The 17,359-nt window shown below is 43.9% G+C and overlaps 1 protein-coding gene across 2 annotated transcripts in view; it reads right to left on the bottom strand.

The window, feature by feature from the left end:
* Positions 1–87: 87 nt before the first annotated feature.
* ttbk1b (tau tubulin kinase 1b) overlaps positions 88–17,359 on the bottom strand; it is a 41,669-nt gene continuing 24,397 nt past the window's right edge. The window contains exons 14-15 of one of the 2 annotated variants that reach the window (XM_021616873.3): positions 8,836–11,102; positions 88–8,579 (exon numbers count right to left, since the gene is read on the bottom strand). In XM_021616873.3, coding sequence (XP_021472548.3) covers positions 8,123–8,579; positions 8,836–11,102 — 2,724 coding nt within the window. In that variant the 3' untranslated portion in view covers positions 88–8,122. Of the gene's footprint in view, positions 8,580–8,835; positions 11,103–15,521; positions 16,572–17,359 lie in introns of those variants that run through there. The other variant, XM_090242210.1, reaches the window with a different exon arrangement.

The raw sequence follows: 17,359 nt of genomic DNA, 5'->3' as shown, positions 1-17,359 counted from the left end.
TATGTCAACATAATGCAAAAATTCAACATGGATGGTCTCATGTTGGTGAGCTAAACAAAGATAAATATTCAAACCAAGTCAATGGTCAATCCCAACATGAATGAAGCAGGTCTTTATTGTCGATCATCAGTGATCAAATGGCAACTTGTCAGCAAGCTAGTTCATATAATAAGCAGTTAATTGGATAATGATTTAATTCATGAAACACATTCATGCAAAGTTCACCCTGGATTGGGCAGATCGATAGTCCACAGAGAAGGGGAACAGAAAACATATTGAATGTACCCATAACAGAATACTATCTTTCTCCCTCTTCCTAACATCACATTATGTATTCATTGATAAAGTACAACAGTCAATGCTTTAGATTGGATACTTTATCTTGACATTCTTAAAAATGTAGGTACATGTAGTTTGTAATAGCCTTGATTGGTTAGCATTTTTCCGCATTTCAATTTACATTTAGTTATGAATGCTGTAGTTTGTCATCGCTGCAAGTTTTTTCTTCCTGATTACATTCAATATTAAGTTCCATCTCTCTCACCAAACAATCTTTTGAATCATGTCAAATTACACACAGATATTTTTAACACATTTTTGTTAGTTTGAATGCAGCAGCATTATTAGAGCTTGAGGAGGTCTCATCCAACAATTTGATACTTCTGAAAAATAAAGTTAACAAAACAAATGCAATTACATTTTTTTTCTCAACAGTTCTTTGATTTATCAAATAAAAATAAAGATGACCTTTTGTCTCAAGAAGTAACTATATTATGTACAATAAACTATTATGGAAAACCAGAAGCAAGTATATTTCAAGGCATGCCAAATTTCTTAGAAATGCTGATTGGTAAAAAAGTAAAATAGATGGACCAATTAAAAGCAAACTTTTATTAGTGTGAGCCAATGAAATTGCTTCATATTAAACTGTGAATGATTGGCATCACATAGCAGCTCTACCTGAGTGCATGTCTCACTAAATTGTTCAAGACATTTTGGGGTGACATCAGAAAGTTGTTGGGGTATTGTATGAAGCAAAATAAATGGATTTGAAAACGTATTGTACTAGAGTAGATGTTTCGTTGTATTGTAAGTTGTATTATCCTTGTCATTTGATGAGAGAAATTATGATTCCTGTAAGATAAAAGGGTAACACATTATACGTGAAGCACAGAATAACATACTGAGAAAAGACAAAGAAACATAGTGACATTTAAAGTGCAAAATAAATCAAATTCTACAGTGATGTTTTTAATATGTAAGTAGGTACACGGTATGTTCAGAATCATAGGATTTTGTAACTGGTAAAATGTTTTAGCAAAATGTCGTAAATGAGAATGATTGATGATTTACACCTGAAGTAAACATTCTATGAAACTGTATAACTAGCACTACTTCCTCATGTGTATAAACTGTGAAGGACTTTTCAAAATGTTCAGAACTGGGAGTGGAGAAAAATGGGGTAGGGCCATGCTATTTCATTTTTAGTCGGGGGGGGGGGGTTGAGTATTTTTTTGTATCTAGTCCAGGTTAGATTAAATGTCATATTGCTCAAGAGTTTGAGAAGTAGTTGCTTATTACATCTCAATGTGTGCCCGATGCTGTCCCTCATCCCTGATTATCTGCAGGGTGCGCAATATTAAGTGCTCCTAGTGTGGTCTCAATCAAATGATCCATATTCTATAGGCTATAGGCCTAGGCTATACGAAGAGCATGCTCGGAGAAGCACAGGGCAAAGTTATATTTCCAAGAAAATGTACTTCCCGTGTTTTTGCGCTGCTGGGATGGTGTATATAAAACTAGGCTACACAGCATTATACACTTCAATGGATAGGCTATCCCAATCATGAACCCCGGCCTGCCCTGCTCTTGCTGATGTAAACCCTTTTGTGCTGCCTAACCAATGACTGTGCTGTATACGTTGGCACTTCAGGAGATGAGTGAATGGCTTCTTTTGAAAATAATGTTGACATTTTTATTTTATTTTATTTTTTACAATTCCTGTGCGTTCGGACTGGGCCTGTTGATGTCCTGTTCAGTTTGAGAGGGAAAGCGTGGCGATGAAAAGGAGGACCGGTGGTAAGCTTGCTACTGCTTTAATTGATTTGAATAAAAACGATATGTTTCGCTGCCCATAATGAATATATTTCTCAGACTTATTGACCTCACAATAAGCCAGATTCTAGTAATTTACACAACCAAAATTACTATGAAGCACCAGCCACAGATATTTGAGAAGGCTTAATTCATTTAAACGGTCTTCATTTTAATTTGACTTTAGGCTACTAACAACAAGAGCGTTTTGTGTTGAAGACTATGTCTTCATATTCAAGGAAGACGAGCTAGGCCTTCCTGTGTGACAGGAGGTAGGTCTTCATATTTGAGATAGGGCTTGTGATTGATGCGATTGGCTTGATGAAACATGGCTCAAACCTGATGAATTTACTGCATTACATGAGGCCTCTCCTTCTGGTTACACTAGTGACCATATCCCCACACATCCTGCAAAGGCGGAGATGTTGCTAACATTTATGACAGCAATTTTCAATTTACAACGTTTTCGTCTTTTGGCTTCTAGTCATGAAATCTATGCAGCCTACTCAGTCACTTTTATAGATACTGTTTACAGGCCTCCTGGGCCATATACAGAATTCCTCACTGAGTTCCCTGAATTCGGATCTCGTAGTCATGCCAGATAATATTTTATTTTATTTAGACTCAGTGGGTTTTGTACCAAACACACTAAAAGTGGCAGTAATAAAGCCGCTCCTTAAAAAGCCTTGAGATAAAAAAAAAGAAAATATCTGCCAATATCGAATCTCCCATTCCTCTGAAATTGTTATTTAATAAAAAGCTGTTGCTCAGCAACTCACTGCTTTCCTGATGACAAATAATGTAAACTAAATGCTCCAGTCTGGTCTTAGACCCAATCCTAGTACAGAGACCGCGATGGTGAAGGTGGTAAATTACATTTTAATGGTGTCAGACCAAAGCTCTGCGTCTGTCCTCGTGCTCCTAGACATTTGTGCCGCTTTTGACACCATCGATCACCACATTCTTTTGGAGAGATTGGAAACCGTAAGTGGTTTACACAGACGTTTATGTGTGGTTTAGATCTTATCTGTCGAAAATATATAATTCTGTGTCTGTGGATGGTTTATCCTCTGAAAAATCCAAATTAAGTTTGGGTGTTCCTCAAGGTCTGTTTTAGGAGCACTATTTTTTTCACAATAGATTCTACCTCTTTTGGATGTAATTCGGAAACACAATGTCAACTTTCACTGCTATGCAGACAACACAGCTGTACATTTTGATGAAACATGGTGAAGCCCCAAAACTGCCTACCCTGGAAGCCTGTGTTTCAGACATAAGGAAGTGAATGGTGGCAAATGTTTTACTTATAAACTCTGACAAAAGAGAGATGCTTGTTCTAGGTCCTAAGAAACAAAGAGACCTTCCGTTGAATCTGACAGTTAATCTTGATGGTTGTACAGTTGTCCCAAATAAAACCTAACCTACAAAGCATTACATGGACTTGCTCCTACCTATCTCTCAGACTTGGTCCTGCCGTACATACCTACACGTACGCTACGGTCACAAGACGCAGGCCTCCTCATTGTTCCTAGTGTTTTTAAGTAAGCAGCTAACGAGGGCTTTCCCCTATAGAACTACATTTTTATGGAATGGTCTGCCGATCCATGTGAGAGATGCAGAATCGGTCTTGACCTTTAAGTCTTTACTGAAGACTCATCTCTTCAGTAGGCCCTATGATTAAGTGTATTCTGGCAGAGGGGTGTGACGGTGAACGGCAAGGCTCTGGAGTGACGAACCACCCATGCTGTCTCTGACTAGCTGGCTCCCCTCTCTCCACCGGGTTTCTCTGCCTCTGTCCTTATTATGGGGGCTGAGCTACTGGCTTGTTAGTGCTCTCCCATCCCGTCCCTAGGAGGGGTGCATCATGTCGTGCCAGGCTTTATTCCCGCTATATTCGACTTGAGTGGGTTGAGTGATTGATGTGATCTTCCTGTCCGGTTTTGCACCCCCTCGGGATTGTGCGGTAGGGGATATCCACCTTGTCTCAGGGTAGTATGTTGGTGGTCTGTTGATATCCCTGTGGTGGTGTGGGGGCTGTGCTTTGGCAAAATAGGTGGGGTTATATCCTGCCTAGTTGACCCTGTTCGGGGGTATCGTTGGACGGGGCCACAATGTCCCCCGACCACCCCCTGTGTCAGTCTCCGGTATCTATGCCGCAATAAATAGTCTATGTGCCGGGGGGCTAGGGTCAGTCTGTCCTATTTGGTGTAATTATCATGTCTTATCTGATGTCCTGTGTCATTTTAAGTATGCGCCCTCTAATTCTCCAATCTCTCACTTGCTCTCTCTCTCCCCTCCAGGAGGACCTGAGCCCTTGAACCATGACTCAGGACTACTTGGCCTGACAACTCTTGGCTGTTTTCCCTCCCAAGTCCACCTGGTCATGCTACAGCTCAATTATTGCTGATCTGCCTGCGGCTATGGAATCCTGACCCGTTCACAGGACATGCTCCCTCGCACTCTCTCTCTGTCCCCTTCTCTCTATACCACACCTGCTGTCTTAACCTCTGAATGCTCAGTTATGAAAAGCAAACTGACATTTACCCCTGAGGTGCTGACCTGTTGCAACCTCTATAAACACTGTGATTATTATTTGACTCTGTTGGTCATCTATGAACGTTTGAGCATCTTGAAGAACGATCTGGCCTTAATGGCCATGTACTCTTATAATCTCCACCCGGCACGGCCAGTAGAGGACTGACCACCCCTCAGAGCCTGACTCCTCTCTAAGTTTCTTCATAGGTTCCAGTCTTTATAAGGAGTTTTTCCTAGCTACCGTGCTTTTACATCTGCATTGCTTTCTGTTTGGGGTTTTAGCCTGGGTTTCTGTATAAGGGTCTAGTCTGCTATTTAATAAATACATTGTGAAGGATTCGTGACAAGCTACAGGCAGGCAGGAGTGGTCAGCATTTCAACAGCACATCAAAAACAGCACTTTAATGACATGCCTATACATTTTTCATTAAGGCTGTTTAAAATAATTACTTAGAATGAAATATCAATGAAACAAAAAAATCCTAATTGGGCTACACTGTCATTCTACAGTGCCTTTGAATTGACTTTTAGAAACATGAGTTTGGCCCGTCTTTGGTTTGAGGATCATGTGGTGAGCTATGCATGTCTATTTTGTAACAGGAATGTAACGGAATAAAATAGAATGAATTAGAAAATGATAGTTTTACAATTGAAATAAGTTGCAAGTGCATATAGGCCTACCTGATGATCTGCGGCTACTGTGTTAAAAAAACAAATTCATTTATGATCAGATACTCAGATACTGGTTCGGTTGTTCTACATGTTTACAGTTGATAGACAACTTTAGCACTGTTCCAAACTGAAGACGATCCTATTTTTTTAACAATAGCGTATAGAAATCAAAATGTCTCCTGTGCTGCAGCATGCGCTCATTCGTTGACATGCACTGTTGAGGTATTAGACGAAATTCTGCTTCTGAGTTGATAAAAGGCAATTTTTTTCTCAGAACTGCAAATAAGATGATAAGATTCATGCAGTGCTTTTATTATAAAGCAGAGCTTTTCACCACTACCCTTGTCCACAGTGGTCTGCGAATCCACAACCTTCTGGCCCACCGCCCTTGCTACTTAGCCATGTAATGCTTACGAAACGGTTTCATGTAATGCTTACAGTTTCTAAAACTGCATATCTAAGGCTCTTGTCTGTCCTACGAGTGAGGGTAAACATTAGACATGTTGTCTGCTATCCACTTTGTTTGAATTATTTTTTGGGGTATAGGGGAAGGTCACTAGTGTTTTTTCAAGTGTGCAATATTTTTTACTAAAGGGAGGGACATCAATTTTCTTTTCAGAGAGGTCTGATTTCCTCCAGGTATCCCTCATTATAAATAAAGTACAGTCCCTAATACAACAATAACAGAAATCATGATCATTTGGACACATTCCACAGTATCTATCTTTAAATGTGTTTCTGATTTAATATGAGCCTCAAATGGCAACCTACTCCCTATGGGCTCTGGTCAAAAGTAGTGCACTAAATTGGGAATAAAGAGCCATTTGGGACTCTGTAGGTACATCTAATGAACTCCTCCAAAATAAAAGCCACTCATGATCATATCTGGGTGAACCGTTTCCCAAGGTAGACAAGAACACATGCTGACCATTACAAAGCCACAAGTACATCGACTTTATGCATTCATTTCGATTCCCTCAAAATCCTTTTCTATCTCAATGAAAAAGACAGAGGAATAATGAGACTTATTTCGGTAACACTTTACAATAAAGGTACCTTAATTTAAAGCGTCACCCTTAGTTCAAACAGAGATATTGGCCTACTGCATGAAACATTTAGCAGCACTTGAAGCAGCTCCTGGTGAAGTGTGATATTGTCTAATGAACACCTTCATAGGGCTTTATGAGACTGTATACTACTCTATGGCGGTTATCATACAGTAGGTCGGGCACAGGTTTTCATTCCAAAATGCAAATTTACCAGTCCCTGATTATTATCTACATGACGGTAACTTTACTCAAAGCACCTTGTAAAGTGTTATAATGCTTTAAAAACCTTAATAGAATCTCATAGATGCAGTCATTGAGCATTGTGAAACTTGACAATCAAGTAATAAGGCATGAGAGAGATATTCATAATATATAACAGTCTCTGGTACCTAATTGCTTTATTGTAGTTTCATAATGCTCCATGACTTCTATAAGGTGCTATGAACGCTTATAACGCAATATAACAGTTCAGAACTCTTCATAAGAAGGAACGTCAAGTGTTACCTAAACTACTATCCGTGGTCTGACCTAAATAACGTTCATCCTATAATTTAGCTATATATTATTTTCATATCACACGTAATCATTTTAATTTAAAGCACTTCTTTAAGCAAACTAGTAAGTGAGAACAGAGGAGGCTGCTGCTCTGCTGTTGCAGTTTTTTTTCTTCCCTGGAAGCGTTAGTGATGGGAGGAGTAGACAAGAACTGGTCTTAGAACAGGTCTTATTAAGGCATACGAGGGCTGCTGTACTGAGTCAGAATCACAGGGGGGCTAGGGGAGGCTAGTGGAACCCCATAACAAATGAGGCACCCCACAATCGATATGGACATTGGGCACCATCATCGTGCAGAGCCCCAAGAGTCAATGTGTAATTCAAACCCTGCTAAGGAACAAGTTCCCAGACAGGTGCAGGGAGGCCTCAGCTGCAGAAGGAGGTAACAAACACCCACTTCCATAGTCTGTGGCATTGGGGGTCACACCCACTTCCCTAGTCTGTGGCATTGGGGGTCACACCCACTTCCCTAGTCTGTGGCATTGGGGGTCACACCCACTTCCCTAGTCTGTGGCATTGGGGGGTCACACCCACTTCCCTATTCTGTGGCATTGGGGGGTCACACCCACTTCCCTAGTCTGTGGCATTGGGGGGGTCACACCCACTTCCCTAGTCTGTGGCATTGGGTGGGTCACACCCACTTCCCTAGTTTGTGGCATTGGGGGGTTACACCCACTTCCCTAGTCTGTGGCATTGGGGGTCTCACCCACTTCCCTAGTCTGTGGCATTGGGGGTCTCGCCCACTTCCCTAGTATGTGGCATTGGGGGGGTCACACCCACTTCCCTAGTCTGTGGCATTGGGAGTCTCACCCACTTCCCTAGTCTGTGGCATTGGGGGTCTCACCCACTTCCCTAGTCTGTGGCATTGGGGGGTCACACCCATGGTCACACCCACTTCCCTAGTCTGTGGCATTGGGAGTCTCACCCACCTCCCTAGTCTGTGGCATTGGGGGTCACACCCACTTCCCTAGTCTGTGGCATTGGGGGTCTCACCGCTGCCTGGTGCTCTCTATTACTGGTTTTGTTCTTGGCCTTAACTGTGATTAGAAGCAGACCCCTCTTTGTTATCTTAAGCTGAGAGTTGAAACATAGTGTTTTTGCACAAACACGTTTGAGGTCGTGGAGTTACTCTGACATACAGTAGATAAAGGGGTGTGTGAAGTGCAGTGTGGATGTTCTGGTGGATAGATAGCCCTGATACACTAAGCTAGGCTATATTATCTGGTGGTTGTCTTGCTCTCAGAAGCATCTGACTTCCCCTTGGTGGGTGTGGATGTAGATGACAACGGGTAAAGTTTGCCTCGCCTCCTGGGCATCCCAGGGGCTGAGGAATCATCGGTTTGAGGCGGTCTGGGTTTTAGCGGAAGTGCAGTCTGCGCCCGCACGGATATGAGCTGCCTCCGGACTTCTGTAACTGCAGCCCCCCGGCGTGGGCGCTGAGGGGAGGGGCTGTCGGTCCGGGAAGTGGAGTAGCAACAGGGGGAGGTGCTGAGGCTACGGGGGGAGGGGCATGCAGAGAGAGGGGTTCGGGAGATGACCCCACGCAGGGGGGTCTGGGGGGTGGAGAATAAGAAGGAGGAGTTGGCCCCGGGTCCGGGTCGGGACTGCAGAGTCTGGGACCTCTGGTGCAGTGGAACATTTATTCTTGGGGTCCTAGTTTTGTGAGATTGATGCCTGAAACACAGAGATACAATACAGAGATAGTCATATATGTAGAATGATGCTTTGAATTCTGAATTATGTTCTAGAATTATGCTTAAAGATCATAATCTGGAGGTTTTCACATAGTAATATTATCAATTCAGAATATTATTCAAAGGGCTGGGTGAACAACAGAGTGGATAAAAGGCAGCCTTGGCGTGAGCCTCTAGAGATCGGGAATTGATAAGAACATGCGTTTCCTGTCAAATACGCTTTTAATTGAACCTACCTAGCATATATAGTTGAAAGTTGGGGTTTGTGGAGATTAGCGCTGGGGCCAGTTTGGGAGACAGCATGAAATGGTGTAACAGAGGATCCCTGTAGCTTAACAGGCGTGACAGGACGGGGTATTCTGCTCCTTTGACGCCCCTCACTCCTCTCCCCCCAAATTCCCCTCTCCTTCCTGGGCAGATAGTTGTCCTCATCATGGGTGTCTTCCTCTGACTGGATCTCTGCTGGAACTTTACAGCCATCATCCGCAGAGGACGCAGAGGAAACAGAAGCCAGTCTTAGCATGCGACCTTGCCTCCTTTCCATGACCAGCCGGGCTAGGTGAGGTCGCTTGGCCCTCTGACGAGACTTGAATGACTGGGACGCCGCCGACTGGTCCTGGTCCGAGCTGGTGTCCTCCTCAGACCGGGAGAGAACCGGGATTCGGCTCATTTTCTGAGGCCTGGTCTGTTTGCTGGCCTCTGCCAATTTTTCTGGATCACCAGGGTCCTTGGGTTCCTCCTGTGGAGAAGCCTCATTGTTTTGTTCGAGATGGATCTGGCTCTCCTTCTCTGCTAACATCTCGTCTTGGGCAGGCTCCATCTCAGGCAAAACGACAATAGGGGTGTCCTCTGTTTCAGAGTCTAACTTGGTTTCTATTGAAATGGCCAGGATATCCTGGGATTCAGGTTCTTCTGGGGCACCAAGAATGGGAGAGGAGAGGTTTGACTGGATCGCTGGCTGGGCTTCGTCCCCAAGTTCTGGCTCTTCTTCCATCTCTTTTTCTGGGGGGATTAACTCCTCAACCTCTTTCTTTACAACATCCTTTTCCTCCTCCTTAGCCCTGTTGTCTCTCTCTGGGGAACCTGGGATTTCTCTCTCGGGATCTTCCTCCTTGGACCTACTCTCTCTCTTCTCCTCTTCCTCCTCCTCAAACCTGCTCACTTCGTCCCCGTCTTTCTCAAAGACGTTGCTTTCTGATCCACTCTCCCTCCTCTGTACGTCGTATGTCTTTTGGAACTCCCCTTCAGATCCACTCTCCCTCCCCTCTTCACTGTCTCTGTTTGGAACCTTGCCCTCAGATCCACTCTCCCTCCCCTCTTCACTGTCTCTGTTTGGAACCTCGCCCTCAGATCCACTCTCCCTCCCCTCTTCACTGTCTCTGTTTGGAACCTTGCCCTCAGATCCACTCTCCCTCCCCTCTTCACTGTCTCTGTTTGGAACCTTGCCCTCAGATCCACTCTCCCTCCCCTCTTCACTGTTTGGAACCTTGCCCTCAGATCCACTCTCCCTCCCCTCTTCACTGTCTCTGTTTGGAACCTCGCCCTCAGATCCACTTTCCCTCTCCTTCTCAAAGTCTGAACGGTCCACATCGGATCTGCTCTCCCTGCTCCTCTCTTTCTCTCCATCCAAGACATCCTGCTCTTTCTCTTCCTCCGAGTGGTTCTCCTGTTCGTCTGTGGGCTCCTCAACCAGCCCAGGGAGCAGCAGCCTGAGCTGCAGAGTCCCTGAGGAGCTCATCACATTATGGTGGGTAGTCTCGGCAATATGTACAAATGTCCGCTCTACTTTGGTGAAAGGAGGGGAGGTGCTGGTGGGAGTAACAACATTGGGCGCCACATTGACCAGCATGGCGGAGATGGCCGTCGAAGGCGGTTTGGGCTCGGACTTCAACTGCGAGAATAAAGTACCTGGCTCAGACACGTCCAGCAGGCTTCCCAGAGGTCCCAGAGCTCTCTCGCACTGGGGTGTGATGGCTGCCAGCGTCCCCTGGTGACTCCCGGCATCGTCCGGGGGCAGATCACCCACCACGGCAAGGGACCTCCTCACGTCTCCAGGGGAGAAGAGCACCAGGGTCTTGGAGCCTTCCTCCAGCTCCAGGTCCGGATCACCACCAAACCCCACTCCTGAAGAGGCCCGGCGAGGGTATTCCCGAGGAGGCTCGTCTGCAAGAAGAGTAGAGGGAGCTCCATCATCACCCTCTTGGCTGTGCTCGCTGCTCTTGGGGCTCCCATCACCGCTGTACACTGCCCCAGCCCCAGCCCCGACCTCAGCGGCATCCACATTCCCATCCTGATCCTGCTCAACACATGTTCTGGAATCAACCTCAAAGGAGGTTTGGAGTGGTGGAAGGGTGGCGGCGCCGGTGAGCATGGCAGAGAGGAAGTCCACCCGTCGAAAGCGATGCTGGGCCAGCGCGGGTAGTTTAGGCCTCTCTCTCTCTACACCCTGGAAGTTGAGGTCCTCCCCACTGCCACCCTGGTATGGGCTGATCTGCTCCAGGTCCTGCAGCACATCACAAAGAGAGGCTGTAGTACACAAGTATCAAAGAAAAGGAAATCCTTTCCCTGAACCCCATACTCTTAGAAAAAAAGGTGTTATTGTGTTATTCAGCTGTCCCCATGGGATAATCCCTTGGAGAACCCTTTTTGCTTCCAGGTAGAGCCCTTTTCACAGTGGGTTCTACATGGAACCAAAAAGGGTTCTATCTGGAACCAAAATGAGCTCTCCTATGGGGACAGCGGAAGAACCCTTTTGGAACCCTTTTTTCTAAGAGTGTAGGACATAATAATGAAATATCAGATGTATTATCTAACAATGAGTTAATGAAATGAAAAGGACAAACATACGAAGAACACCCTCACAAAGACTTCAGTACACATCAATACACACAGATACCTGCAAACTGTTGCAGAGTAGAACCAGTGTATGGCCTTAAAAACATGAATATATTAGAAAACTTTGGATACGTTTAAAAATGACTACCATAGCATCAAACCATTTTCCATTAGCCATTACTGAATAAACGCAAAAGGCAGCAAAGGCTAAATGAAGTACTTCCCAAATCCTTTAATCATATTTTGGTTGTATACAAGCGTCTGAGAAATGTCTAGTATAGTTGACATACATGGATAAAAAAAGGCACAGAAAGTCAATAGCACAGCATGATACATATAATACTGTATATATGTACATGTTATGTTCTCTGTTTTCTTTTAAATTGCTCAACCCAGGTGTGATTTCATGTGTAGCCATGGTTACAAACAGTGCATTGGCAAATATATGTACAGCTGTGAAGCAAATATACAAGATCACACGACGAGATGACATCAAAGTGATGAAACGTTGTCGATCAATGTACTAATATCCATTTTTTGTGTGTTTCTTTAAAAAATGGCTCGATATACATGCTTTTAAATACATCATGTTATACATAACTCTACAGGGTTATTGTGATACAAAAACAAATGCTTCTAATATATTCACAAAAAGAGAATAGTGACTGTACTGTCCTCTACCGAGAGACACTCACGGATCACGATGTTGTTCAAATAATGGTTGACATCTTTTACATTCGCTCCAAAGTGTTAAAAAACTATGATTGCCACTGTATTATCTTACATATTCGCATTCCAACCCACCTCCCACATACATTATTTGCAATGAACAGGAGAATAGTTCCGTTTTTCCAGTACTGCGAGTCATTAGACAGCCTTTGAAGAATTTGAGTCGAGAAGGACTTTTATACAAGAGTCTCTTCTTTCACTGAACAGATGTAGGATCTTCATTTGAGCACTCTTTTGATGCGGAGAATTTTCCAGCACGGCGGGAAATGCAAACTTGTAGTGCATTTGAGTTGTGTTTGTCGATTCCACTTTGAAATTTCAGACTTGATTTGTATGGTATGAACCATACAAAAATGTCAAATCATTATAATCCAGATAATAATTCACATTTCCTGGTGCTGAAGGATTATTTTCCTTCTGTAGCAAACTGGATCAAATTAAGATCCTACATCTGTATCACTCACAGACACATTTGTATTTGTTTTATTTCACCTTTATTTAACCAGGTAGGCTAGTTGAGAACACCTTTATTTAACCAGGTAGGCCAGTTGAGAACAAGTTCTCATTTGCAACTGCGACCTGGCCAAGATTGGGACACTGGGCAATAAATAAGTGACTCAGAAACCAGACAATGTTTTTCCTCTTGCCGTCTGTCTTTCCACAAGCACAAATAAGTCACCAAGATCTACATGCAATCAGGACAGTACACACAGGACTGGAGCAACATTACACAGGCTACTAAGCAGCATCATTACAGTATATGATTGCATGCCATTTTACATGAGAATGCTTCTGTAGGAAAACTCCCAAAACCCACTTCAACATTACCAGACAAACTAAATGTTTTTAACAAATGTTTTAAACAGATGCCTACCAACCCTACTTAGGTATTCACTGATCCGTGGGTGTACTTTTCTGGTTAGGAAATCAACCAAAGTGCAGCAGATAAACTGTAGACCAGTGTAAACAAGGACCTATCACATCAGACTTTACTAGTTCAAGCGAAGTGGCGTCCAATATTATTTATTGTACGAACTGAACTGATAGGGCCCATATTCACAAAGCATCTCAAGAGAAGGAGTGCTAATCTAGCATACATCTTTCCTTTTAGATCATAGGGAATTAGATTACATGGACAGGGGATACCTGATCTTAGATCAGCACTCCTACCCTAAGATGCTCGACATAGAGCCTCAGAACTAAGCTTCATCAGAGGGTGATGAATACATTCAGTGAATGTCATTATTGGATCACTGAAAACAGTGAAATGGATGGAAGACCAACTGGGCAACTGTATTATATCCCCCCCCCCCCCCCCCCCCCCCCCCCCCCCATTATACAATCTAGACATGGCCTCAATTCAATTAAACCTGCATTGTGGTGTTAAAGCAGTATAGCTCTTCTTTTCCCATGGTCAAATGAAATGAATTGATAGAGAGGTGTTGGGTCAAATCCATAGAATTAGGAATCAGAATGGATCATAACAGGAGTGGTGTGATGGAAAACATCCAATCATGTTGATTTGATCAACATTGGTGTCATATTGGCTTAGATGTGATGGTAGGAAGATTTGAATTTCACATTGACATAAATCAATGCCTACTAATAATTAAATAGTGTCTCTATGGTTAAATCCTGGATTTAACCATAGAGACATAAATCCTACTACTACTGGCCCAAAGCGAGCAGCTCCGGCACCATATAGGCCTACTCCCCCTTGCGGCAGTGATCCCGGTTCAAACCCCACATGAGCCCTGCTGCTCCTATCCTGTCATTAAATAATTATTATGGAAAGTAGTTTGGAAATTCTCCTTTGTAAAAAAATAAAAAGCACTAGTACTAGGTAGAGAGGTAAGTTTGTAAACAAAGGCACTGCGTAAACATTACTAGGCCAGGTTCAATTGAATTTCAGCCTAAGTCCCCTCCTTTTAAAACAATTACAGTAGTTAGAAAGACATCTTGACAATATGGATATTTCACAAATCTATAGTTAAGACTGGTGCATCAAAATGAAGGTGTGTTCTTAACAAGAGCCGTGTCCTCTGTCCAGAACGAAAGGCAAGATAAATAACAGTAAACTAGATCAATTATGGAAAATAAATCATTATTGCTGGTAACACTGGTAATACTGTCACAACTGAAACTGAATACAATATGATAGACATGTTATAAACGTGTTATATACATCTTATAAACATTTATATGCAGTAAGAAAGCAGCATTCCACTGCAATGAGGGAAACTATTGCCTATCAATCTACTGCTTATCAATCTACTGCTTATTAATCTATTGCATTACAATCTATTGCCTGTCAATCTATTGCTTATTAATCTATTGCCTATCAATCAACTGCCTATCAATCTACTGCCTATCAATCTATTGCCTATCAATATATTGCCTATCAACCTATTGCCTATCAATCTCCTGCCTATCAATCTACTGTTTATTAATCTATTGCCTATCAATCTACTGCCTATCAATCTACTGCTTATTAATCTATTGCCTATCAATCTACTGCCTATCAATCTACTGCCTATCAATCTACTGCCTATCAACCTATTGCCTATCAATCTACTGCCTATCAATCTACTGCCTATCAACCTATTGCCTATCAATCTACTGCCTATCAATCTACTGCCTATCAATCTACTGCCTATCAATCTACTGCCTATCAATCTACTGCTTATTAATCTACTGCCTATCAATCTACTGCCTATCAATCTACTGCCTATCAATCTACTGCCTATCAATCTACTGCCTATCAATCTACTGCCTATCAATCTACTGCCTATCAATCTACTGCCTATCAATCTACTGCTTATTAATCTATTGCCTATCAATCTACTGCCTATCAATCTATTGCCTATCAATTAACTGCCTATCAATCTACTGCCTATCAATCTACTGCCTATCAATCTATTGCCTATCAATCTTTTGCCTATCAATCTACTGCCTATTAATCTATTGCCTATCAATTAACTGCCTATCAATCTACTGCCTATCAATCAACTGCCTATCAATCTATTGCCTATCAATCTACTGCCTATCAATCTATTGCCTATCAACCTACTGCCTATCAATCTACTGCCTATCAATCTATTGCCTATCAATCTATTGCCTATCAATCTATTGCCTATCAATCTACTGCCTATCAATCTATTGCCTATCAATCTATTGCCTATCAATCTACTGCCTATCAATCTACTGCCTATCAATCTACTGCCTATCAATCTACTGCCTATCAATCTACTGCCTATCAATCTATTGCCTATACTGATCCATGACAGTAATCATGTCTCTCTGTTCATCTCAACATCCTGGCACATTGACTGTGATAAAGCAGCATCTCCAATGACCATTCAACATTTTGCTATGCTTTATTTGAAATAACAAAAACAAACGGATTTTGGCTTTAAACTAGATCAAACAGGAACAACATGTGAATGAAGATGGCAATAGTGGTGGTGGTGATGATCTACACACACGCATGCCTGCACAAGTCCTAAAGCACTTCTAAGCATGTGCAGATGAATGCCCGGGCAGAGCAGAAATGACACAAAGCCCAGACTCTTTGCCTAAAAGTCTACCTCTCAGAAAGATACAGTACTCAGTGCTTGAATAAAAACAGCATCTTTCAAAAAACGAGTGTCAGTGTACAATAAAGTGGTGTGTACAGTGTCTGGACCATGTGGTTCTCTCTCCCCCTCCTGGTTCTCCTTCTCTGTCTCTCCACGGAGCTGTATGCCTCGTGGGGTGGCCTGGTTCGGCTCGGATATCCAGGGACCTTGCCTGCACTTCCTCAAGAAGGACAAAATGCAATCCTACTATTCCTGGCCCACGGTCCCACAAACCCACAGGCACACGTGGAGCACAGGGTACAGGCTGGGCCGGGGGGCCTCAGTTTACTGCACAATAAAAAAAACATTTTGTAATATTCCCTTTTTTAAAACCTTCTAACCCCCCTAGATGTAGCCAGGGCGGTGTTGTTTTCTGTGAGGAGGAGGAGGGATATTGTTGTTGTGGTTCGTGAAAAGGCTCTGCATGTGATTACACAGAATGTCAGATACAACCCCTACTGGGCTTATTTATTCGATCACGTCTTGTTCATTAGTTTAGCCAGCATCTGTTGTATCTGGAGTCGGGACAGGTTGAGGACGGAGTGTCGTGGTCGCGACCCCCCGGGGCTGCCGGGTACCAGGGGCATGTGGCGCCGCGAGGGGAGACGGGCGGGGCTGCTCTCGGCAGAGCGGCTTCTCTGGATCAACGCCCCAGCTTCCAAGTTACCATGGGGATACTGCTCCGTCTCCAGGGTAGAGGACGAGAACACGTACGACGCCAATCTTCTCAATTGGTTGGGCCTCGGGAAAGAGTGGTGCGGGTGGTGGGGGTGGGGCCTATCCTCCTCCAACTGAAAAAGACCAATAAGAGTGGAGGAGAAAGGCATCAGGTGGGGGTGTGGCCAAGAAGACTCCGTCTCTTCTCTATCTCTGCTGTCATGGGAATGTCTGTGTGTCTGTCTGGGTCTCTACGTGTCTGGGTCTCTGGGTCACTGTGCATCTGGGTCTCTATGCGTCTGGGTCTCTGTGCGCCTGGGTCTCTGTGCGCCTGGGTCTCTGTGCGCCTGGGTCTCTGTGCGCCTGGGTCTCTGTTTGTATGTGTGTCTGGGTCTCTGTTTGTATGCGCGTCTGGGTCTTTGTTTGTATGCGCGTCTGGGTCTCTGTCTGTACGCGCGTCTGGGTCTCTGTTTGTATGTGCGTCTGGGTCTCTGTGTGTCTGGGTCTCTGTTTGTATGCGCGTCTGGGTCTCTGTTTGTATGTGCGTCTGGGTCTCTGTTTGTATGCGCGTCTGGGTCTCTGTGTGTCTGGGTCTCTGTTTGTATGCGAGTCTGGGTCTCTGTATGTGCGTCTGGGTCTCTGTTTGTATGTGTGCCTGGGTCTCTGTTTGTATGCGCGTCTGGGTCTTTGTATGCGCGTCTGGGTCTCTGTGTGTCTGGGTCTCTGTTTGTATGCGAGTCTGGGTCTCTGTATGTGCGTCTGGGTCTCTGTTTGTATGTGCGTCTGGGTCTCTGTTTGTATGTGCGTCTGGGTCTCTTTTTGTATGCGCGTCTGGGTCTTTGTTTGTATGCGCGTCTGGGTCTTTGTTTGTATGCGCGTCTGGGTCTCTGTGTCTGGGTCTCTGTTTGTATGCGCGTCTGGG

The sequence above is a fragment of the Oncorhynchus mykiss genome, chromosome 1 (genome assembly GCF_057628025.1).
Source record: "Oncorhynchus mykiss isolate SJ-2025 chromosome 1, ASM5762802v1, whole genome shotgun sequence".
Lineage (NCBI taxonomy): Eukaryota > Metazoa > Chordata > Actinopteri > Salmoniformes > Salmonidae > Oncorhynchus > Oncorhynchus mykiss.
Note: the sequence above shows the minus strand (reverse complement) of the source record. Positions and strands in the feature narration are given on the sequence as shown.